Source organism: Monodelphis domestica, chromosome 1 (genome assembly GCF_027887165.1).
Source record: "Monodelphis domestica isolate mMonDom1 chromosome 1, mMonDom1.pri, whole genome shotgun sequence".
NCBI lineage: Eukaryota > Metazoa > Chordata > Mammalia > Didelphimorphia > Didelphidae > Monodelphis > Monodelphis domestica.
In genome coordinates, this window is record NC_077227.1 from 173236240 (window position 1) to 173261406 (window position 25167).

Consider the following 25167-nt stretch of genomic DNA (forward strand, 5'->3'; position numbering starts at 1 on the left):
TAAATGTAGGTAGTATTGTCATTTTTATCTTACTGGTTCAGTCTATCTGTCAGCAATGAATATTCTCTAATTGTTTTGATCTCTATTTGTATGAAGTGTTTTGTAATTGTATTCATATAGTACCTGTATGTTTTTTCAGGTAGACTCCCAAGTATTTTATACTGTCTGTAATTATTTAAAATAGAATTTCTCTTTGTGTCTCTTCTTGCTGGCTTTTGTTGGTAGATTTAATGTTTTCCTAATTTAAATTAAAGTCTTAACATGAAAACTGCTTTCAGTGCATGATCCTTTCTCTTCCAGCTCCATCTTTTTCCTTCTTAATGTCCCCAGATTCTCTGATCCCAGACTCCTTTCATTCCTGTCTGCCATCCCCACTAACTAATACTACCTCTGAAAGGCTAATCCCATTCTGGAAAAATATCCTGATTTGATTCTGCATGCTTGTCTCCTGAATTGACTGGGCAGCTGAGTGAAAAACTGAAAGGTTGTCTCCTACTACATTCAGGAGAATCTGTATCCTGAGTCTTTCTCTTCTTCCAGGGATCTACATGCCAATCCCAAACCATAAAGAGACAAGGTTTGGAACTGTTTGGAAAGCCAGCTGTTCTCTCTCTAGAGAACCGAATCCTGGCCCAGCCACCCAGCCACCTTCTTCAACCTATGACCAAAGCTTCCCTGAAGTCCATAGATGCCACTAACCACCTCCTCACAGGATTCGCAGCCCATAGGAACCAACACTTCCTTTTGACACCCTGCCTTGGAGAAACCCAGGATCACTGTGCTACGCGCCCCAAGGGGACTCTAGAAGCAACTACATCTCTGGTAACAGCCCCAGCCATTAGCCTTGACCCTAACAATCCCTATTCCTCACCCCCAAATTTCTTTTCCTCACTGTGCCATAGTTGAGGCTTTATGTACCTGTCTGTCAAATCCCTTAGGAAAAGCAAAGAAGAGCCACATAGAGATTTTGCAGTGATGATATACGGAGTCTTAGAGCCCTAAAATATTCCTGATATTTCACAGAGCAAGGAGAGATCATTGCCAGCAGCAAAGATCTAAGACTTGATACTAGAAGGTTCAATCTTCACGTATACTTAAAGGGCAGGCAGCTCAGTGGCTCAGTGGATTGAGAGCCAGACCTAAAGAGGGGAAGTCCTGGGTTCAAATTTGATCTTAAGCACTTCTTAGCTATGTGACTCTGGGCAAATCATTTAACCCCCATTGCCTAGCCCTTACTGCTCTTCTGCTTTGGAACTAATAGTATTGATTACAAGATAGAAAATAAGGGTTTGAGAGAAAGAAAAAGAAAATATGCTTAAATCAAAAGTCTACAACCCTCTTTGGTTAGGCTCCTTAAGAAAAACAGAGAGAAAGTTTGTGTGTAGAGGTAGTGTATGGGTATTTGGACTTGGAGGTAGGAAGTTTTGGATTTAAATCCTCCCTCATAAACCTATTAGTGTTGTCACTTAGTCCAGTGCCTGGCACATAATGTTTTTTGACTGATTTCATTGACAAATGTATGATTGGTTAAGTGTCTTATGCTCTGTGCTTCAGTTTTCCCAGCTATAAAAATAAGTTGGACTCAGTGGCCTCTAAATATGTCATTCTCTGACTACTGTGGTTTTATGATATTAATTTCAGGATTAAAAAAGTTTCTGAAACAATAGGAGAAGCATTCTCCTTATACACTGAGGATCTTGGGAATTAGGATCTTATCTTCAATTAATGTGGGGAAACAAACTGCTCTGAGATTCATAGCCCCCAAATTTTAAAAAGTCTTAATCTTCTTCTCTGCGGAACCCAAATGTTCCATGTATCCAGAGGGTTTCTCTTCAATATAAATTATTTTCTATAAATTAAAATAATCCTCTCTATGAATACTTTCCATTATTACCTTTGCTAGAAGGTGATTGTGAAGTGTCCCATCAGCTTGGTGCCAGTTCAAGGAGCTGCCTGTGGGTAAAACTATGCCTCTTACTTCCCCCAGGATCCCTTTTTCCTCTCCAGAGAGGAAGAGAAGGAGGAGGAAGAACAAGTAGAGGAAGCAATTCCCCTCTATAACCTAAGCTTGAGAAAAGAAAAGGAGTCAGAAGAACTGATGTTGGAACTTGTTTCCAGGGATTCTGACGCCCAACCTGAGAACACAGACCAGGTTTTGCAGGACAAGAAGGTGAAGGGCTTTAAGATTAGGGGAAAGTGGGGAGGATTTTGGCTGGACCTGCAACCAGGGTACATGAATGTTCTCTGTAGTTGCTTATTCCCACTGGGTTGGAGGAGCTCTATGTGAGCACATAAGGGATTAGGAGGAAATTCTTGGGTCTGAGTATCACTAAGTCTGAATGTAAAGTTCTCTTTGTTTTTCCAAGTGTCTTGCCTAAATGAACCTTCGCCTATCTTCTGTTCTCCCTTCCTCAAAGATGCTGCTAATCACCAAGCTGTGCTGTGCTCTGTCCTCCAGAGCAAACCTCCTGGAGGCTAAAGACCCTACCCGGAATTTCCTACTTCAGCTCTGCACAGACCTTGCCCTCTTAGAGCCTGAATTCATCCTCAAGGTACAGGGCTGTGATTTGGAGTATGCTAGGGCAGGAACCTGTATCTAGAGTATTTAAGGAGTAGAGGAACTCTGAATGAAGCTAGGAGTCTAGGATTCAGGGGTCTGTTTTTTTTTTTTCATTCATTTAACAAATGTTGAAGGTCTATGTTTAAGAAACTATTCGAGGTGCTAAAGTGATACAAAGGGGATCTCCTAGTTCCTGCCTTCATAGGGTTTATTATCTAGTTAGGGAACTAAGATAGATCTACAAATAACTGTAAGTCAGAATGTTTTTAAGTGTCATATAGATGGTTTAGACAGCAAATACTTAAAGCAGCTGTTTGGCAATAAAAGAATACTTCTAGGAGTGATCAGGGAAGGCATCATAAAGGCTGAGACTTGAAAGTAAATTAGGTAGGAGCACCTATTGTGGCTCCATGGGTAAAGAGCCAGGACTAGAGATGGGAGCCCTGGGTTCAAATTTGGCCTTCCTATCTGTGTGACTCTGCCCCAATTTGTCTAGACCTTACTGCTATTCTGCCTTGGAACCAATACTTAGTAGCAATTCTAAGATAGAAGGTAAGGATTTTATTTTTTAATTTTTTTCTATGGTTAAATGATTCTTGTCTCCCTTCTCTCTTCCCTCCCCACTCCTGGAGTTGACAAGCAATTCCACTGGGTTATACATATATCATCACTCAAAACCTATTTCCATATTCATTTTTTTAACAGAATAATCTTTTAAAACCAAAACAAAAGTAAGGATTTTTAAAAAAAGAAAGAATTCAGTGCATCGATTGAGAGCCAGGCCTAGAGACAGGAGGTCCTAGGTTCAAATTTGGCCTCAGACACTTCCCAGCTGTGTGACCCTGGGCAAGTCACTTAACCCCCATTGCCTAGCCCTTATATCAATATACAGTATTGATTCCAAGACAGAAGGTAAGGGTTTTAAAAAATAAAATAAAATAATTTTTAAAAAAAGAATATGAATTGGATGACTAGAGGAGATGGAGAGGGTGAAGCACCAGGTAAAAGGTATGAACAGAGAGCAAAGGTAGAAGAGAATGTCAACATGGAATTTAGGAATCCCAAACTTGTTACCTGGTGGGATCTGATGAACTCCAAGTTTCAGGACTAGCTTGTAGATAGGAGATCCCATAGTTTGTACTTGTTCCCTTTTCCCATGGGAATCTACCCTGAAGGGAATCCCAAGTTAGAAGTTTCAGACTGAGTGGGAGACCCTCAGGGAAATGACAATCCTGGTTGGGTGAGATAAGCATATGCTAAGGACCCTCTTTGTTTTAGATAGTCTCCCCTATTGTATTAGAACCTTTCCCAAGAAGATCCCCACCAGAGCAGAAACCATCCTTTAGTAACCATTGTAAGCAGCCCCTTCTCTTACACCCAGCCTTTAGCTATGATTCCTTTCCCAAGCTTGATTGTATCCTGTCATTGTAGTTTGAACTCTCCCATTTCCTTGTAGCCATAGTGATGTCAATCATCTTTCCCTGCCCCTGGATTTCCCAAAGGGTATATAAGTTCCCCAAGTTCTTTTGTTCCTCGGAGTCCATCCTGAGTCGCTGGCACTCCCAGGGGTCAGTGACCAGGGCGTCCAGACTCTGTGCAGTCTCGGGGAGCAGCTCTGTTGTTGCACTTAGTAGCACTAACCCTTTTTCCCTTGATTAAAGAGTGATTTTGACTATTTAATAGTTCTGCGTTTTTTCTAGTTGACAAGGATAACCTGGGTTTGGGGGACTAGTAAATAGATGAATAATGATTATAGTTTGGGATTGGTTATAACTAGGTTATAATTGGTTATAATGGTTATAACTAGGGATTTCAATGTCAGGTACAAGTACTACAAAATATGTCTGGAGTGAGGAGACTAATAGAGACCTTCAAATTGACTGTTTAACATAAATCCAGTTGTAGAGGATGACCATAGGGATGGACCCAGACCTTAGGACATGAGGTTCTATGGGGAAAGAAACCCTGGGACAGTGCTTCATGAAGAGGAGATGGATACCCTAGGATTCTGGCCCAATACCTTAGAGAGATAATGTTAGTTTACCTATTGTTGTTAACAAAGTACAAAACTCAATTTCTTAATTAGTTTGTATTGATCTTTTTGAGGGGGTTATACCACCTTAGTTTCTCCCTGTATCCTTCTCCTCCCAGAAAGCCATATTATATAACAAATAGTATTTTTAAGATAAAAAGATGAAAAAAATCAGTGTAACTGACCAGTACATCAAAAAAGTCTGAGAAAATTTACAATGTACATTTATGGATTTTGCACCTCTGCCAAAAGATGGGATAGGAATGTCTTCTATCACCTTTGTGCCACGATTGTTCTTTATAATTTTTCAGCATTTGCTTTTGATGGTTTGTTTTTTTGGGAGGTGATTTCTTTCCCTTTACATTGTTATTATGGTCATTGTATATATTGTTTTCTTGATTCTGCTTACTTTACTCTGCATCAATTCATTTAGGTCTTTCCATATTTCTCTGTTTTTGTTATACTATTTCTTAAAGCACAGTAATATTCATTACATTGTATCTCAATTTATAGCCATTCCTGAATTGATAAGTATCTGTTGTGTTTGCAAAACAAACAAAAAGTGCTACTATAAATTTTGGTGTATACAAAGACTTTCTTTTTATCAAGGGCTTCCTTTGAGTATAAACCTAATGATGGAATCTGGGTCAGAGGGTATGGATGTTTTAGTCATTTTACAGAATTCCAAATTACTTTCAATTAGGGAAAATATCATGCTGATCCAACAATTGTTTTCTGGAGTATAAATGCTGTTGATGCTTTCTAAATTTCAGCAGCCTAAGGCAAAGCCTTGATTGCTCTACCATAGTTGGGGCTCTAGGTAGGACCTGTAGAAGGGAAGAATAGATAAAGCAAGAAAGACAGTTGGGGTCCAGATTACAAAGTACCTTGAATTTCAGAATATGAAGTTGGGATTTTAAGCTATAGACAACCATAGAAGCTATTTTAGTTTTTTTTTTTAATTTAGAGTTTTCCTTTTTCAATTTGATTTTCTTTTCAGTTCCAAACTCTTTCTCTTCCTTCTCCCCTTTCCCCACCCAGTAAGAAGGCAAGAAAAACAAAGCACATTACACATATTTATATAGTCATGCAAAACAAATTCCTTCATTAGCCAAGACCCACCAACCCCACAAAAAAAGAAGCTTCAGTCTACACTCAAAATCCAGTCATCACTTCTCTTTCTGGAGATAGCATGTTTCATCATTAGTCCTTTGGAATTATCATTGATCTTTGTGTTGATCAGAGTTACAAGGAGCTGTTTTGCAAAGAGATCAAAGTGTTTAAAGAATTCGGAACTATGATTCTCTTATAAATAAGAAAAGAAATAAAAATCCCAGTCTGACCTTTCCTACCCTGTGTCCTAGGCATCCCTGTATGCACGACAGCAGCTCAACATTCGAGATATGGCTATCATGGTCCTAGCCGTAGCTGCTTATCTGCCTGCTTGTCGTCCGTACTTGCGGAGATATTTCTGTGCCATTGTTCAGCTCCCTTCTGACTGGATGCAAGTGGCTCAGTACTTTCAGGTATGCCCAAGATGGGATCCTTATCCTTCTTTTGCCTTTACTCTCATCTTTTGTCCTCACTCCCATTGAGCTCTCTTCTCCTTGTCTTGGCTATTAACTATATCTAGAGAGAATCTTTTTGCTCCTAAAACTATTCTTCAGGATAACCCCTCACACATAGGTAAATAGGAAGGAAACAATGAATCACTAAGCTCTTTAAAAATATTAGGTCATTTGATCCTCACAACTAATCTGAAGGAGAAAACTATTAATATTTATTTCCATTTTACAGTTGAGAAAACTGAGACAGAGAGAGGTTAAGTGACTTGCCCTTGGTCACACAGGTATTAAAGTATCTGAGACAAGACCAGATTTGAACTTATATCTTCCTGACTACAGACCTGGGGCTTTAGCCACTGTGCCACCTAGACGCTTCTCCTATTTTGTGAGACTTCCTTGGATAGAGCTGCCCTAGAAAGCTTTTACATTTCCCTAAAATTGTAGAATTTCAGAACCTGAAGAGATAATCTTTCCACAGATGAAGAGCTTGTGGCCCATAGAGATGAAACTGTTTGCTCAAAGTCGCATGGTTTGAGGTAAAGCTGAAACTCAGGCCTTCAGACTTTTTGCTCATAGTTATTTGTCTCAAAACAAAAGAAAATAAATCCCTTCTTTTCCCTCCCATTCCTCCAGGTCTCTTCCTGCAGAGTCCCATGGGGTTTATCTCTGGCCTGCTGTATTTTTCTGTTCTTTGTGTTACATATTCCTATGATAAATTGCCCTGGAAGACTGGCACATTTAACCTTCTTAGAGTCACAAGGAAAGTAATGACACAGCTAGAACCAGAACCTAGATCTCCTTGTGTCTTTTCTGGTGCCCTTTCCACTCTAGAGGACTTGCTCCTTTAAAAAATAAATTCTAGGGGGCAGCTGGGTAGCTCAGTGGATTGAGAACCAGGCCTGGAGACAGGAGGTCCTAGGTTCAAATCTGGCCTCAGACACATCCCAGCTGTGTGACCCTGGGCAAGTCACTTGACCCCCATTGCCTAGCCCTTACCACTCTTCTGCCTTGGAGCCAATACACAATATTGACTCCAAGACGGAAGGTAAGGGTTTAAAAAAAATAAATAAATAAATTCTATTCTTTCTTCACTGAAGCAAAGGGTCCAAGGTTATTCAGTGATTGTCCTAAAGCCTGTTCTCTAGCCTCCTTGCCCTCCTTCCTTTCTTCCATCCTGTTTGATCTCCTCTGACTCCTCTATAACCTCTACAATTCACAATCCCTTCAGTATTCTAACTCCCTGTTTTGACTCACTCTCCTCATTCTCAATCTGTGTATTGGAGGCCTCTTCTCTTCCTAACAGAACCTGGCTGAGAGTCCTGATAAGAAGTTGGTACCTATGCCTGCCTGTCTCCGTGCTGCTATGACTGAGAAATTTACCCAGTTTGATGAGTACCAATTGGCTAAATACAACCTTCGTGAACACCGAGCTAAGAAAAGACGCCGGCGCTACCGACGTCCAGTCAGTGATTTTTTTCCTGTCTCTAGTCATAGATATAATAATCTGGTTCCCCTTTCCCTTTGTGATCTCCTAGGAAGAGTAAGTCAGGAATCATTATTACACCTCTGGGGAGATTTAGACTAAACAATTTCTTCCCTAATTGCTGCTAATCCCCTCTATTTGGGAACAAAAAGGGCCAAACTAGTCAGAAGGGATTAGGGTGATATGAGAAGGGGGGGGGGGGGAGTTAGGCCAGTCAGTCAGTAAACATTTATCAAATGTCTACTGTGTTCCAGGTATTCTGCTAAGTACTGGGGATGAAAACACAAAATAGAAAAGACAGTCTGTCCTCAGGGGGCATCTTATGGGGGAAGACAAAACAGAAAAAGAACCTGAAAAATGGTTTGGGTGGGAAGGGAATATACCCTGAGTGGACATGAGAGAGAAATTAAAGCATCAGTGAGAAATGAAGAGATGATTGGCCTGAGCTGGAAGTTTAAGGAGGAACTCCATTTCACTCTACAGTGACCAAAGCAGAGAACCAAGACTTCTCTGACTTTTGGAAAGGAGCCTCAGGAGCCCTAATTCCCTAATTACTGCTTTTCTTGTTCACTACAGAAGTCAGGAGAAATCATCCAAAGGAAGTGGTACAACTCAACTATAATATACAAGACCTATTATAATCACCAAAAAGCAGTAAGTTCCAGAGAGAAAGAGAGTCTTGTATTGGGGGGAGGAGAATCTATCCAGAACTGCTCATAGTGAAAGAAGGGAGCCATATGTCACAGTATCATAGACAACCATCAGCTGGATTGAGCTTTTTAGTGAATTAAGTAGAATTACATTTCTTTTCCCTACATTTCATTCTTATATATTCTACTGCCACCAGGTGTCAGTAGGTAAGCAGGTGAGTTCTGCTTTCACAAGGTCAGTGAACTAGTGATCTCAAAGCCTGTGCTGTCCTCCAAGAAAATTAATATAATAATTTGTGCCAAGAATCTCCATTAACTTGCAGTGGTGCACCCTCTTTGGATAATAGAAAAATGAAGCCTATAGAGTTAAGCAACTTGCCTATTGTCACATGGTCATCAAGTTTTGGAATTGGCTTTTCTGTCTCTAAGCCCAGAACTCTATATACATTTTTTATATGCATACATTTTATATACATAATTAACTTCACCATACTGCCTCTACTGGAAATGTACCAGCCAATGAACAATAACAAAAAATTTATATTTTAATGATCTATAAAGCTTGCTCATTAGACTAAGCATAACAATATCATAGGAAAATGCTTATAGAACAGAAAGGGAAAAACCCAACAATAATGCTAAACTTGCAGCTAACTCTCCATGACATCTCCAGACTTGTGTTCTCTAATTTGGTCTTCCAAATCTTTTCTCATGCCATAGCCTTTTCTCTATTTAGCGTAATGACTTATCACAAATTTGATTTGTTTTCTCTCAGAGAAAAATGCCAATATCCAATTTGTCAGTTTCTGTCTTCTTCATAGATATCTTGCTCTAGTGCCCTAGCTATCCAATAGATCTGAGTGAAAAATTAAGTTTCCCTCTACCCCAGAATATTCTGTTTCCTTTTTCTTTATTTAACAGCTAAGATCATGACATGTGAACCCTTCACAAGTCTGATATACATAGAAGAGATAACAATGATACCCAGATGTTTTTGCCTTGTTTGGCACAGCTTAATGCTCATCTCTCTTTTTTTTTTTTTTATTTTGGGAGAGGGGGAGTGCAACAGGGAGAACAATAAAGGGTCCAAAGTACAAGGAACAAGATGTGTAGGGGAACACATAGCTACTTGTTCTCTGTCCCAGGCAGAGAGCTATGGCCTTGGATGAAAATGTTCCTTTTGGGCCTTGGGTGTATCTCTGCAGTTTATGAGGGCCTATCATGAAGAGCCTGTGAAAAAGAAACCATCAGATTTTACCCTGAAGAAGCTGATAAAGCGATTGCACATCCGAGATCCTGTGCAAAATGTCAAGGCCCTATTGGGCTGCCGGTGAGTTAGGTTTAGCCTAGACCCGTGATGGCAAACCTTTTAGAGACTGAGTCCCCAAACTGCCACCCTCGTGCTGCATGTGAGCCCCTGCCTTACTAAGGAAGGAGGAAGTGCTCCTATTGGACCACTGGGCAGAGGGGCATGGCATGTGAGAAATGTCCTCAGGGGTGACTGTAGAGGGGGATGGGAGCAGCCCTCTTGGGTACGTGTGCCATAGGTTTGCCAATGCAGGCCTAGATCCCGATTCCCAGCATCCCACAGGCCCAAAGTCTCATGAGGTCCTTCAGCTCTCCCTATAATTCTTCACATCTAAATCTGTTTTATCCATCAACAATGACTAGGGAGCCTTGAACCCCCTCCCCAATCCAATCTCTGCTCCAAAGGACTAGGGAGCATTGGCTCAAGTGTTTTGCTAATTAGATTGGAGATCCCTTTCTTTTGCAAGCCCACTCCTAACTGCCATGTACCTGATGGCTGTGACACTAAAGCTGTTTTCTCCTTTTTGTCTTCCGTCCCATCCCAGATACCCTTCAGACCTGCAGTCCTTCTCCCGGAGCCGTCTACCTGGTCCCTGGGATTCCAGTAGAGCTGGGACTCGGATGAAACTTCCACAACCAGAGACCTGGGAGCGAGTGCTGAGCCAGCAAGGGAACACAGCCTCTGTCTGGGAGGGACTCATTGGTATAAATAACCTATCTAGTCCAGGCCTGTGGCCTACTCTCCTTTATATTGTCTGAGCCTTAAGGAAGGTATCTCTTCATAGTTATCTCTCTGATGTTTCCTCATTGAAATAAGATTAGATTTGTAAAAATAAGATTAGATTTGTGCTATCTAGAGTCTGGTTCAGGTTTCCTAGATCCAGTGTTTGTTGTTCAGAAGGTTTCTCCCTCTTGGATGGTGATACCTTTTTTGGGAGGAGTATAATTTAAGCTTTTTCCCAAGCTTGGTTAGATAATGCCCAAGATTATTTAGCCTATGCTGCAGTCTGTATTCTCTTTATAGAAATAGACTTTTCTTAAAATAGGATAAATATTATGTAAATGACCCATCACATTTGTTTGTTTTTAATTTAAGGGAAAGTGCTCTTTGAAATCCTTTAGTTAGATGTATAATAATTAGAGTTAGGGTAGAGTTATTTAGGGTTATAGTTTGCCCTTACCTATCCACTTCACATTTTGTTTTTCACTTGTTTCAGGTAGGTTCAACTCCTTGTGAACCAATTTGGGGTTTTCTTGGCAGAGATACTGGAGTAGTTTGCCTTTTCCTTCTTCAGCTCATTTTACAGATAACTGAGGCAAACAGGATTAAGTGACTTGCTCAGAGTCACACAGCTAATAAGTGTCTGAGGCCAGATTTGATCACAGAAAAATGAATCTTCCTGCACTCTTGTCAACTGTGCCACCCACTTCACTTGGCCTTTATAAAAAAGGCATACCTCCACCCCCAAAAAAATCTTTTGGCAAGTTATAAAATGTATTAAAATGGAGACATTATACCATGATAATAAACAGAATTTTGAAGTAAAAGGTAAAGTTAATAATAAATTATACATAGTACTATACAGTATAGTTAACATAGATGTGTGGTATGTTGCCATTTCCTCACTAGCGATTTGCTTAAATTTCTTTCAGAATTTTTTTACATTAAGTCACATTTGTATAAGGCAAAATTACATAAAGTGAGAACTTTATGTATAGAAATGCAAGCCCAAAATGGCATTTATAATCCAGATGATGTATACAATTTTTTCATATATATGGTATTATAAATCATTGGATTTATCCTTTTTGATTAAGAAGGATGTTTATTTTGTCCTAAAGATTCATAGGTGAGAGGGGTAAGGGAAGGGATATTTGTCATGACCTGCCTATGTGATAAGGATGGCATGGTAACTCAGTGGATAGAATGCCAGGCCTGGTGTCAGGAAGAGTTGAGTTCAAATCTAGCCTCAGACACTTACTAGCTGTGTGGCCCTAGGCAAGTGACTTACTGTCTATTTGCCTTAATTCACTGGAGAAGGAAATCATAAGCCATTCCAGGATCTTTGCCAAGAAAACTCCAAGTGGAGTCACAACATTGCATACAACTGGACAACAACAGCCTAGATGATACCATATTTAGCTAGCCCTTAGTGAAGATCCTAGGTCAATGCCATCTACCAAGTTGTAAAGTGGATGGAGAGGGATATACCATAACCCTAACTGTAAATCTGCCTCGACTCTGAATTCTAATCCTAACCCTAAATGTAACCCTTCGACTCAATGCCTCCAACTCTAACCCTGTATTTGCTTCATTCACATTGTGTAAAAATTGGTTTATATAGAGGTCTGCTGAATGGTCCACTTCTGTAAAGTCAGAATTGTCTGTAAATAGAAAGTTGCAGTGTGGTACAGTGATCAAAACATTGACTCTAAAAGCCAGCAAATCTGAGATAAAATCTTATCCATGATGCTTATTACCTTGTATGACTTAATCTCTGACTGTTTCTTCATTTGTAAATGGGATAGAATTGGATGAGAATGACTTCCAAGGCCCCTTCTACCTCTAGAGCTATGTTCTCATGTTGAGAGAGAGTGATTTCAAACATATTCATTGAGTAGAGGCCATGCATGAAGCATTCTGTTCCATTCAGCTCATACAATCTAATTGTGTTTCTGTCTGGTTTGAGAAACAGTATTCCTGAAGAAGGCCAGGAGCTCATAAAAAAATCTGATAACCTTGAGATTTAACACCACCTATTCCTAGGTGGAGAGAGAACATGACTGTGGGACCTGTGCTGTCCTAAAAAGTTAACCCTCTTGGTGGCAGCTGCACAAATTATAAAAGTAATACCCTGTAAATGGTTGGGAAAGCTGCTCCATGTATCCCTCTGTGAACCTCAACTCATTTAGACCAACAGTTACCAGGGGCATCTTTTCAATGTATTGTTAGATACAAATTACTGGAATTCCCCTGAGACTTTTTGTCTCAACTATATTTTGCTGTACCACCATAGAAGTAGTTGTAATACAGTCACAAAATTTATCAGAACTCTTCCACTGCTAAAAGGGGGCTGCTTGCATTATGTGGAAATTATAATTTTTTTTAATATTGCACATCTCTTTTCCACTATGCATCCCATACCTATGTGGTCTTTGGGGTGACTTGATTTTTTTTAAACCCTTACCTTCCACCTTAGCATCAATACTATGTACAATACTATGTATTGGTTTCTGGGCAAAAGAACAGTAAGGGCTAGGCCATGGAAGTTAAATGACTTGCCCAGGGTCACACAGCTAGGACATGTTTGAAGCCAGATTTGAATCTAGGACCTCCTGTCTCTAGTCCTGTCTCTCAATCCACTAAGCTACCCAGCTGCCCCCAGGGGTGACTTGATTTTTAATGAAAAGAAATTCCTTGCCTCCTGACCTCAGAGGAATTTTTCAATTTCATAAGAGGATGTTTTGCAAACTCCAATCAAGTTTAGTGATGGAAACACCAAATTTGGTAGTAGTAGTGGGATTTATCTTTACTGAAGAAGACATTTCAGGAATTTTCTAAAATAGAAAATTCTAAACTTTAGGTCAAACTATAAAGCTGAAAGCACACTTGTAATGTAACAAGATATATTTTTTAAAATCTGTTCACCATCAGTATCTTTCTAATTGGCTCCATCTCTTCCTAACCATCCCTGGGAGCTTTTTGACCTGGACTGTAGGGTCTTTCAATTCTTCTACCTCATGTCCAAATCTCTGTTCTCTATATTCCTAAATTTAACAAGTGAAACCACTTTTTCTTCCTTAGACAGTGGGAAGTTGCCCTACATGGCCATGCTGAGGAACCTATGCAGCCTGCTTCGAGTTGGAATCAGTGCCAAGCACCACGAACGCATCCTACAGCTGCTGGAGCGCAAAGTATGGAGATCCCATGAGAGCCATTCTGAGCCATAGCAGGGGTGGGTGGGTATGGAGATGGGTTGTACCTTGATTTGGGGCAGGAGGGCTGAATGGATTGGCAATAAAGTTTATTAGGGAAGAATAGGACTTGGCAGGTCAGTTATTTCTGTGGAGATTTTAGTTAGGAGGGATAATGGATTCAACTTTTAGGGACTAAAGCCCCTTGGAAAGAAAGGTTACATAGATTACACAGAAAGTAAATCTATAAGAAGGGCCATTCTGTAACGTTTCCTCCTTCCTGTCAATCATCTCTTTTTTTTCTTCCTACTGTTCACCTCATTCTCTATTTCCACCATTCTCTCCTTTGCTTTTACTTCTCCCTTTCTCCCTCTTCTACAACCCACCAACTTTCCCCCTATTTACCATAACCCCTCAGACCTCTTGTTTCTTACGCCCCAGGAGTCAGTGATCCGCAGCCGGCAGCTTCCTTTTCGATTTCTTTCTGCCCATACATCCATCAGTGACCTGGAGAGACAACTCAAGAACTCTGGTACTTTCTACCCCTCTTCCCCCACTTTTCCCATTTCTGGGAAAGAGCCAAAAAAACACAAACAGTTTTAACCATGTCTTAGGAGGATGACATCTATAGCATTCCAATTTGGATCCTCAGGGCAGAGGCTAGACCATGTGTGGGGAGGGGAGCCAGGGAGGGTTAAGAGAAGTCAAGGAGACCAAGATTAAAAGCTCTTTGTTTCCTAAGGATTTACCTTGATTTTCTTATGCTTAAGGGCCAGTTCCTTGCAATGTGGTTATAATGCGACAGCTATTAGAAAGGCTGGAGAAGAAAAAAAAGTTACCCAAGCCAGAGAGGAAATTGACTAACTGGGACCTTCGATTTGCTATGATGGTACCTGTGCTCTATGAGCACTTCAAGCGAGAAAAGCAACGGCTGATCCAGATTAGGTGAGAGAGAATTTGTGTGTGTGCCTTGCCCTTGAGAGCCCTTTCCTGGGAGAGGAGAGGATAAGAAAATGGGAGAAAATATGTTAAAAGGGGCTCCAGAGAAATAAACTTTTTTTAAAAAAGAGAGTCATATTTGAATATTAATATGATTACTGACTTGGATTTACCCAATCTGTATTTTTCTTTGGCACTAGAAATTTTACATTTAAATTACCCTATAAGGGTCATAAAAGTAAATTGTCTGTCTATTCTTGTCTTCCCTTTTGTCTCTGTTTATTTTCCTTCTCAGTAAACTACCATGGTTCCTAATTACCTATAATAGTTGATGTAAACTATGTAAAATATAAACTATACTACCATATAAAAAATAAAATTCTTAAAAAAACCCAAATTAAAGCTTTACCTAGTTTCAACCAATATTTATAGATTTATTACACATTATTTCTGTTTATATATTCTCATGAGTATAATATGATCACATAAATATAATTTATTATATACTCATTATAATGAACTTATAATAACTTTAATAACTCAATAAATTTAACTCATAATAAAATATATTCTTTTCTTTAAAAAAACATTTACCTTCTGTGTTAGAATTAATACTAAGTATTAATTTCAAGGCAGAACAGTCAAGATTAGGCAATTGGGGTTAAGTGACTTGCTCACACAACTCAGAAATGTCTGAGACTAGATTTGAACCCAGATCCTCCCAGCTCAAAGCCTGGCTCTCTACTCACTATGCTACCTAGCTGTCCCTAATAAAATATACTCTTAAAGTTCAGTCAAAAATATGCTTTGTACTAGCAATTTCTCATCCCTAGAATGTATTCCTGTCTGACTTTGGCTTCTTAAACTTCCTAATCTCCTTCAAGAATTTAGCTTAAGACCTACCTTCAAGTGAAGTTTCTTCTCTCCCTCAAAATCAGCTTGTATATATTTGGTATATGCCCACATGTTTATAAGAAACAACATAGCACAGTGCAGAAGCATCATATATGTGGCCCATGATGCTCCCCAGTACTTCCCAAATCAGATTAAAATATTATGTGGAAGGGGCAGCTGGGTAGCTCAGTGGATTGAGAGCCAGGCCTAGAGTTAAGAGGTCCTAGGTCCAAATCTGGTCTTAAACACTTCCCAGCTGTGTGACCCTGGGCAAGTCACTTAACCCCTATTGCCTAGTCCTTACCATTCTTCTGCCTTGGAACCAATACATAGATTCTCAGGCAGAAGAGAAGGGTTTAAACAAAACAAACAAGCTATATATAGATATAGATATAGATATAGATATAAAATTTGGAAATATTTATCAAATTAAAGTACAGTATAACAATATTAATTTGTGGTTTTTGAAATCCGAATAGCCTGCAAGCATCTATTTCTGTTTAAATTTGACACCACTGACATAATAATAAATGGAGCCACCCCTAGAATAAAGAAAACCCAGCTTCAAGTCCTATCTCTTAGATCTTCTGTATATGTAACCTTCAGCAAGTCTCTGAATCTCTCAGGGTTGCAAGCAACTCTTGTAGGAAAGGGTGCCAGTCTACATGGTAGAGAAAGTCCTTCATTAGGAACCCCCTACACTGATGAAAGCACATTGCAGTCACACATAGATATACTTAGGTGTAATATCTCCTCTCTTCCCTGAAGACCCCCTTACCCTTTTGCCCCATAAAGGAAATGCTTTTTTTCCTTCCCAGAGAGAAAGTGCTCATATCTTCGTATCCCCAAAACCTAGTACAGTGCCTGAACGTAGTAGGTGCTTATTAAATACTCACTAATTAATCTAGGTATCCATTGTGTCTATACTTTGTTTTTTGTTTGCTTGTTTTGGGAGTTTTTTTCTGTTTTATTTTCACATTATAACAATTACAGAGTACTCTCACTTCCTGAAATCTCTTGTAACAAAGAAACCCAATTAAGTAAAACTAATAATACAGTGACTTCATCTGAAAGTCCATTTAACATTTCATAGCTGTGGTACCAACCTCCATCTCTCTGTTTAAAAAAAAAAATTAACAGAAATCTATTTTCTTTCTTTTACTCTCCAATCTAATGAGAGAGGGACAGAAATGGTTTTTTTTGCAACAAATATGCATACTTAAGAAAAAAATTCCCTCAATGACAATAAACAAAAATTTACATCATATACATATTTATATAAATATATATACATATTCATGTGTCCCATTCTGCTCCCTAAATCTGTCACAGATAATGTAATAGCATGTTTCATCATCAGTCCTATGTAATCATGATCATCATTCTTAAAAGATTTCAAAGGTTTTTGCTTTTACAATGTTATATATAAATTGTTTATAATTTATAATTTTATAAAATTATTCATAAAAAATTGATATTATAATTTATATTATCATTATTGTTCTATTCACATCACTCTACATCGATGTATCTTTTTTCCATGTCTTTGAAGTCATTTATTTTTTTATATTTTATTTTTTCCCCAATTACACATCTACTTTGGATGTTATTCCTATTTGTCTTCATCCCTGTGGATCACTGAAGGCCCCATCAGTCTTTGTCCCAGTTTTTTAATTATTTCTCAAGTCATTCTGTGTCTTACTTCCCTTTTTTTCTATTTTCCATATGAATTCTCAATTTTACCTCTGCCTTTTCACATTTATGTTGTTTATTTCCTAGTTCTCTTAATTTTTCTTAAGCAAATACAATTGTCTACCTGAAACAAGCCTTTTAGAGGCACCATGGGGAGTTAGGAAGAACTGAATTCAAGCACTACCCAAAGCACTTACTGTGTGACCCTGGGCAAGTTACCCATTGTCTTTCTCAATTTCTTTATCTATAAAATGGGGATCACTTTGCCAAGAAAATGTCAGATGGGTTCACAAAGAGTTGTATGTGACTGAAATGAATTGAACAACAAGAAATAACACTTATCTTTTGGGTTGTTGTGAGGATCCAGTGAGATAAGTGTTTTGCAAAACTTAAAATGCTGTGTAAATGCTGGCCATTGTTATCATTCCTATCCAAGCAGAAAGTGTCTCCTTTTTCTTATCCACAACCATAAGGCTGTGAGCCTTTGATCAGCACTTCCACCAGAGGGTGGTGTTGTATAGGTGAGGAATCAGAGGTGGGAGGGACTGTATCCTCTTTGGAGGAACCTCCTTATCTTTCTTCAGAAAAGAAAAAAAAATAAACTTGGGGATATCTTTCTGGGATCTTTTTGTCCCTCTGCTGTAGCCATTGGAAGCGAGACTGGGAGATGATGAAGCGTTACCAACAGGCCCTAGAGACAGCTATGAACCTCTCTGTGCAACACAATTTGCCCCCACTGCCTGGCCGAACCCTAATTATCTGTAGCCCGTATGAATCCCAAGATAAAAAAAAGGTAAAAAAAAATCAGGGGTGGGGTAGGAGTGGGATATAATCTGACCATGCTAAAAGAAGTTGGGAGGTCAGAGGTGGTGCTGGAGACTTTTAGGAATGTGGTGTACTTCCTAGACTTGACTTGCTAACATGCCCCAGAAGCAGTCTGCTCCTTGTTCTCATGTTTTCTTAGGACTTAGAGTTCTGTTACTTGGCATGAGACCTTATTCTCTACTGCTTACAGACAGGAAAGAGTTTTTTAAAAAAAATATGTCATGTTTGTATATGAAAGTGTTTGGAATGTTCTACAACCAAAAGAGATGGGGAAGATATTTTCTCAATTTTCTTTTAGGGGAGCTTTGAGAACCGAGCCAGTGGTCTCTCAGGGGAGGGTCCTGCAATGGGTGTGGAATGTTTAAGTGTGCCTCTGCTTGAGAGAGAAAGGAGGGGTAGTGGGTCTTGGTCTTTAGGTTTTAATTCTGTGATTGTAATCTTTTGGGGTGATAATCTGGGGGATTAAAGTGGGATATCTATGTGTTAACTTTATAAGTATCTGCTCTCATATTATTTCTCCTCTATTGGGGAGAGAACAATAATCATAACAATTCCATTAGTAGGGGAAGTTAGAGGGAGAAGTCACACAGAAGAGGGTTCAGTGGGTGCCTTATTTTTCTGAGGGCTGCTTTGCAGTCGCCATTTCCCTAGACTGTGACTCTGTCAGACAGCAGGGGTGATAGCTTTCCACAGGGGAGCCTGTGTTTATTCTTTATGATTTCCCAACATTTGTTTTCAGTTATTCTGTGGTAGTTCTTTCTGTTTTCATTTCTGTAGTTATGCTCATTGTTTTTCTGGCTCTGCTTGCTTCACTGTACATCAATTTGTGTAAAACTGTGTGTTTCTCTGGATTCATCTTATTCTTCATTTCTAATGGCAGTGTAATGTTCCATTTCACTCATGCACCCCAATTTTGACCCTTTTTGGCCTTATTGACTATATGCCACAAGAATATGTCTCTTTTTAAAAATTTGAATGAATGAAAAAGTATTAAGTGGTTACTATAAAGTAGCAGATACAAAATTCAAAAGACAGTCCCTGGCTCTTGGATGTTCCAAGAACAAGATACTCCATCTCTTAGCTCCAGGCATTTTATTTTCTCTGGCTTTCTCATGCCTTGAACACTTTCCTTTCTTATATCTGCTTTATTGACTTCCTTTAAATCCCAATTAAAATTCCACTTATAAAAAGTTAATTAACATTCTTTTCTTTTTAAGTTCCAAAATCTCTCCTTCCTTCCCACTCCTCTGCCAATTACTGAGAAGGCAAACAATTATACATGTGAAATCATGAAAACATTTCGATATTAGAAAAATTTTGTTGTTATCTTTATCATTGTTGTTATTGCAGCTATCATTGATGTCATTGTTATCGTTTATCATTGTTATTGCTGTTATTGTTGTAGATATTATTGTTGTCGTCATCATTGTTGTTATCCTGGTTGTTGTTATCATCCTTGTTTTCATTGTTATTATTGCTGTAATTATTGTTATCATTATTGTTGTTTTTGTTGTTGTGTCAAGACAGAGGCAATGGAAAGTAGAAGCAGTAGAAACATAATCTTGGAATTTATTTCTAAATCTAATTTTGGTCTCTATTACTTGGTATATTTGCCTGGTAGATTTAAATTGGGTTTTCTGAGAAATCATGCTAGGCAGCAAATCTGTATCCTTGTCTCAATCTATCTTACCTTGGAGGTAAGATTTATTGAACCATCTATAACAAATAAAAGGGGGTCTGGCTAGAGTTATAAGTGTTTATTAGTAAAGAGAGAGATTTCAGCCTTACTAATTTAATTTAAGATAAGGTCCGGTTCCAGACTTCAATCCAGCATGGCCCCCTCCATACTGGCTGCTGTTTGCTAAGCACCAGCCCAGGAAGCCAGTCTGTTCAATTGTGGAAATTTTAAAAATGGCCAGATTTTTTTAAAAGCAAGAAAAATAAAGTGAGAAAGTTATATTTCAGTTTGCACTCAGAGTTCATCAGTTCTCTCTAGTGAGAAATTGTAAGTTTTTATCATTAGTCCTTTGAAGCTATTGTATTGATCATTGTACTGATCTGAGTGGCCAAGTCTTTCATAGTTCATCATTATTACAACATTACAAAAATTACAAAAATCATTGTCCTTGCTCTTCTCACTTTACTTTGTATAGGTCTTGCCATGTTTTTTTTTTTTTAATACCACCTACCTTGTTATTTTTTTTTTATAGCACAATAGTACTTCATCACAATCATGTGCCACAACTCATCCAGCCATTCCCCAATTGATGAGCACTCTTTTGATTTCCACTTCTTTACTACCACAAAAAGAATCCCTGGGATGGGGTGGAGGGGAGTTGTGATGACTTTAGGTGAGTTGGGTTCGTACTTGGGCTCTGGTGATGCCTACGTCCCAGGCAGGCACTGTGCATACCACTCCCAGGCAAGCCTTGGTACCCTTCCTCCAGGCCCCCAAAGCTGCTCAGCACTCTCTGATCTCCTGAGTTATGGCAGAGAAATGCCAGTGTTCAAGATTTTTAAAAGAATTTTGTCCTTTGGTAATAGCTTTGGTAATTTCTCTTTTCCTATATTTCTCTATCACTCCTCCTCCTCCTGCACCATCAAGCTGTCTCCGTTTCATCTACGAATATGTCTTGTGGATATCATTAAATGTGTGCTGATTCTACATTGTCAAAATGTATAACATTCTCATTTTCCACTTTATCTCTTCATCATTTCATAGGTCTTCCTGTGCTGCTTTGAATTCTTCCTAGTCATCATTATTAATGGTAGGAGCCTGTTTTTAAAGGCGGGAGTTAGCCTTTTTTCTGTTCCTCTCTTCACTCACATAGAATCCCCTGACTCATGTGCTACTGTTGGTGGCAATGTTGATGGCCCGAGCCGAGCAAGCTGAGCTATTACTTTGTAAAAGGGGGACTTTGAAGAAAGCTGTGACTAATCCAGAGGAGGGCATCCTGAAGACTGCAACTGAGCTTGAGACACAGATACAGGTGCGCCTGACTGGTCTCCTGGCTAGGGTTTGTGGAGGGGGATAAAGGGGCAGTTAGGCTTGGGCCTGGGCAAAGTCTAGCTATGTTGGTAGAGGAAGGACGATTTGAGGAGGAAGGCCAAGCAGTAGTCTAAATAGGTGGGCATAAGGATAGACAGATGGATAGACCTGAAATAGCCCAAATAGGTAGCCATGCCCAGAGGTGGCCTGAGTGACTCACCTGTTCATTCTTCTTTTCCTGGTACAAACATTGCTCCTGTTTCTCCCAGGCCTTTCATGGAGAGATATCAGAATCAGGTCATCATCCATTTGTCACATACCTGCTGGACATGGTCACTAGGCGGGTGCTGGTAAGTCTAACTCAGAGAAAGTGAACCCTTTTCTCCATGCCCAGAGTTTCTTGGCTCATTAATGATATCCCATTCTCTTGACCCTCATATTTTAACTCCAGCTCTTCCACATCTCACCTTTATACTCAGATTTGTGCTATCTTGAAGCACTTCCTTTATCGGCTCTTTCTTTATCTGACCCTTTTCCTTTATGTGCTCCTAAGTAGGATATTAGCTGTATTGCCTTTTTAAAAAAAACTCTTGCCTTATATAGCAATACTATGTATTGGTTCTAAAGCAGAGGAGCAATAAAGGCTAGTCATGGGTTAAGTGACTAGGGTCATACATTTAGGAAGTGTTGAGATCACCTTTGAACACAGGACCTCCTGTGTCTGGGTCTGGCCCTATCCTGTGAGTATTACTCTTGAGTCAAGGAAAAACACCTGGATTTGTCTTCCCAGAAAAGTTTCCTCTGATCTTCAGGCTTTTTTCTTTATGCTTTATCAATTCTCCCTCATCCCAACAAAAACCCTCAAAACTTTTTCTCGCTCCTAATATGCACTCCTAATACTTATTCTATAGATGGACACGGTCATCTTTGTTGGTAACACCATGAAAGACTTTGAGTTCATGACAGCCAAGCAATTCTTCTGGCAGCGTGTGAATCCCAAATGCCTCTTTGTTGGAGTTGATTTAATGGGGATGGATTCCTGGTAAGGTTATCTATTTTTCCTCCTCACATCCTTCTTTCCCTAATCCCCTGCAAGGCGGAGACAATTTATTATTGCTTGCCATAACTCCTGCTATTCTCAAACAACCTTGCTGTCTACTTGAGTCTTTTCTTGTCTCTTTCCTCTAAAATCCAGTGACCTCATTCTTTTTTTTTTTTAAACCCTTACCTTCCGTCTTGGAGTCAATACTATGTATTGGCTCCAAGGCAGAAGAGTGGTAAGGGCTAGGCAATAGGGGTCAAGTGACTTGCCCAGGGTCACATAGCTGGGAAGTGTCTGAGGTCAGATTTGAACCTAGGACCTCCCATCAGTGACCTCATTCTTAACTGTTTTCTGTCATTGCCCCACCACAGTTTTTAAAATATCTTTTTCCTCCCACTAGGATCTATTTGACACCTTGTAGTTGCTTTCTCCCTCAGGGAACAATCTTTGCCTAAAGTGTGTCTCCCCACAGAGTGCATGTCTCCTACAGGTCCAGTAGCTCTGCTTCAAAGCATTATGGCTAGGGCAGCTAGGTGATTTAGTGGATTGAGAACCAGGCCCAGAGATGGGAAGTCCTGGGATCAAATCTGGCCTCAGACACTTCCTAGCTATGTGATCCTGGGCAAGTCACTTAGCTCCCATGGCCCAGCCCTTCCTGTTTTTTTTTTGCCTTAGAACCAATACACAGTATTGATTCTAAGACAGAAGGTAAGGGCTTAAAAAAAAAAAGTGTTATGACTGGTATGTAGGGAGAGAGGCCTGAAGAATTCTCTCCTTATCTCCTGGTTGAATTTATTCCTGCCTTATAAATTCTCTGAACTCTGAACTTCATCTAGAAGTCTAGCTATTTAAAGAGGCAGAGAGATAGCTAATTAGTTTGCTAAGCCAATCTCAGTGTTCCCTTTTTAGCCCAATCACAAAGATATGCTCATCTAAGAAAAGGATGTCAGCATAGACACATTTGGTCTAGACATGACATAACCTCATTCTATGTGACTACATTCTGTACGTCAGCTGCGCTTGGGGCGGGGAATCCTGTGCCCCCTTACTCTACTGTAATATTGTAGAAAGCACATTCAGAGTTACATGAGATGCCTACCAAAGAATAAATCTTCTTTGTAACAGCCTTGATAGTTTCTCTGCATTGAAGATGTGTGCTGATGAAAAACAATACCTCTGAAGGCAGCCTTTTCTAATTTTGGATAGTTTTTACTCTTAACATTTTTTTCCTTATTTGGGCCATATTATATCCATATCTCTCTTTTCCCTCTTCCAGTTCACTCAGTACAAACCCCAATGATGTCATCCTCACAGGCTGCACCGATGGAATACTGAAGTGAGCCCTGGGAATTGGGATGGGGAAAAGGGGCCACAGGGGATTGGGAAGACTTTTGAGGTATTAGTGGCCTGTACCTCTTTCCCTTTCAAATTAAAGCTCAGCTCCTCCTTATAAACTCCATCACTTCTAGCTTTGTCTGAGCCTTTTTTTCAGCCTCAAATTTTTTTTGCCCATTTTCTTTCCTCTGAATTCCAAACACCGCAACAACTCTTAAGTCATTCTCTTCCACCACTGTCTTTAAATCTTTATCAAATGTCCCTTCTTTAAGAGGTGCTGTTTTGTATAGACCTGACCACCTACTCATATAACCTCAATTATTACTCTTTCCTATATCCACAACTGCCATTATATGAAAAATGAGTCTGTTGATAATCATGAGAAGCAAAAAGGACTTACCCCTAGCATTTTCTACTCACTCTGCTCTGATGCCCCCACAGATTGAGCTCTTCTAATCCAGGTCCATTGGGTTGTGGGGTTCATCTGCTGGGCAGACCTCCTTAGATCCTTTATTGTTGCCAGCTCCTAACCAATGGGAAATACTTCTAATACTCTGATTCTCAAACCTCCTTGATCCCTTTGGCCATCATTGATCTTATTGCTATTTGTCTTAGGTTTATTTCAGAACGTGGGATGTCTCGTCTTCTGGAACATGTGGGCCAAATGGATAAGATATTTAAGATTCCACCCCCGAGAGGGGAGGCACAGACCCTACCTGACAGACCCCTAGAGGAGAGGGAGCCAAGCCCCCTGACCCCTGCTCCCCAGCATAGGTGAGTTGGGAGAACCAAGAAGGCAGATGGGCTCTGGTGCAGAAAGAGAACTTTGGAAGCAACGTCTTTTCCCATACACAGAGCCATGGTCCCTCCTTTCTGGGCAGGGGTGAGTCCCTTCTATAAGGTCTAGAGGCAGGGTTCCTCTCAGGTCCCTTCCTTCTAGCCTTGCTCCAAATCTCTGCTGAAAGTTGTGTAAAATTTAGAGACAACAGTAAATACTGGGAGAGACAGGAAGTTTCCAAAGCCAAGACTATGGATGGATGGCTCCCAAAAGAACTATTCTCTGGCTTCTTTTGTACACCTTACATATTTCTCTGGGTCTGAGGTCTGATCAAGACCGGGCGAGGGCCTTCACTGCACCTTTGGGATTCGGGGTGGGCCGATCTCCAAATTGAGCCAGAATCAGCCCAGTGACCTTCTTTTCTTCTAGCTGGCGCAGTGTCCGCATTTTCATCTCATCCACTTTCCGGGATATGCATGGGGAACGGGACCTGTTACTGCGTTCGGTACTACCCGCCCTGCAGGCCCAAGCAGCCCCTCACCACATCAGTGTGCGTGGCATTGACCTGCGCTGGGGAGTTACTGAGGAGGAGATCCAGAAAGATAGGTATGGGCAGTGGGATAATGGAAGCGGATGAGTCATGCGATCTTGGATTCCAGAAGCACATGGGCTGCTGAGGAGTTTGGTAGGGGGCCCACATGAACTGAGATGGATGATTGGAAAAGGTGGGAGGTAAAGGGTCAGGGCAGGAGAGTTTTAGGGTATTTTGGAATTTGGTACAAGTAGATAGGTGAGACAAAACAGAGAGGATTGGGGTTTAAAGGGAGAAGCTAGGTGACTCAGTGGACTGAGAACCAAGCCTAGAAATGGGAGGTCCTGGGTTCAAATCTAGACTCAGACACTTCCTATATGTGTAACCCTGGGCAAATTGCTTAACCCCCATTGCTTACCCTCCCTACTCCCTTGCCTTGAAATTGAGAGTATTGGAAGTGTGGGGGTTCTTTATCTATTCTTATCTAACTTTAAAGTTGTCATCCTACAATTAGCTCACTCATTACCTCATTTTTGTCCTTCCTGTATCTGATGGTACATGTATCAGTTCTAAGACCGAAGAATAGCAAAGATTAGGCAGTCAGACCTAAGTGACTTGTCCAAGGTCA

The 25167-nt window shown here is 40.0% G+C and overlaps 1 protein-coding gene across 1 annotated transcript in view; it reads left to right on the forward strand.

The window, feature by feature from the left end:
• Positions 1-25167, forward strand: part of TEP1 (telomerase associated protein 1) — a 53014-nt gene that overhangs the window by 4422 nt on the left and 23425 nt on the right. The window contains exons 3-20 of the mRNA XM_056809965.1: positions 541-822; positions 1988-2170; positions 2418-2552; positions 5957-6118; positions 7461-7619; positions 8217-8294; positions 9496-9620; positions 10144-10301; positions 13404-13513; positions 13955-14045; positions 14284-14458; positions 17684-17831; positions 20695-20853; positions 21122-21202; positions 21764-21894; positions 23171-23230; positions 23845-24003; positions 24437-24613. Of these exons, the coding sequence (XP_056665943.1) occupies positions 541-822; positions 1988-2170; positions 2418-2552; positions 5957-6118; positions 7461-7619; positions 8217-8294; positions 9496-9620; positions 10144-10301; positions 13404-13513; positions 13955-14045; positions 14284-14458; positions 17684-17831; positions 20695-20853; positions 21122-21202; positions 21764-21894; positions 23171-23230; positions 23845-24003; positions 24437-24613 (2573 nt within the window). The remainder of the gene's footprint in view (positions 1-540; positions 823-1987; positions 2171-2417; positions 2553-5956; positions 6119-7460; positions 7620-8216; positions 8295-9495; positions 9621-10143; positions 10302-13403; positions 13514-13954; positions 14046-14283; positions 14459-17683; positions 17832-20694; positions 20854-21121; positions 21203-21763; positions 21895-23170; positions 23231-23844; positions 24004-24436; positions 24614-25167) is intronic.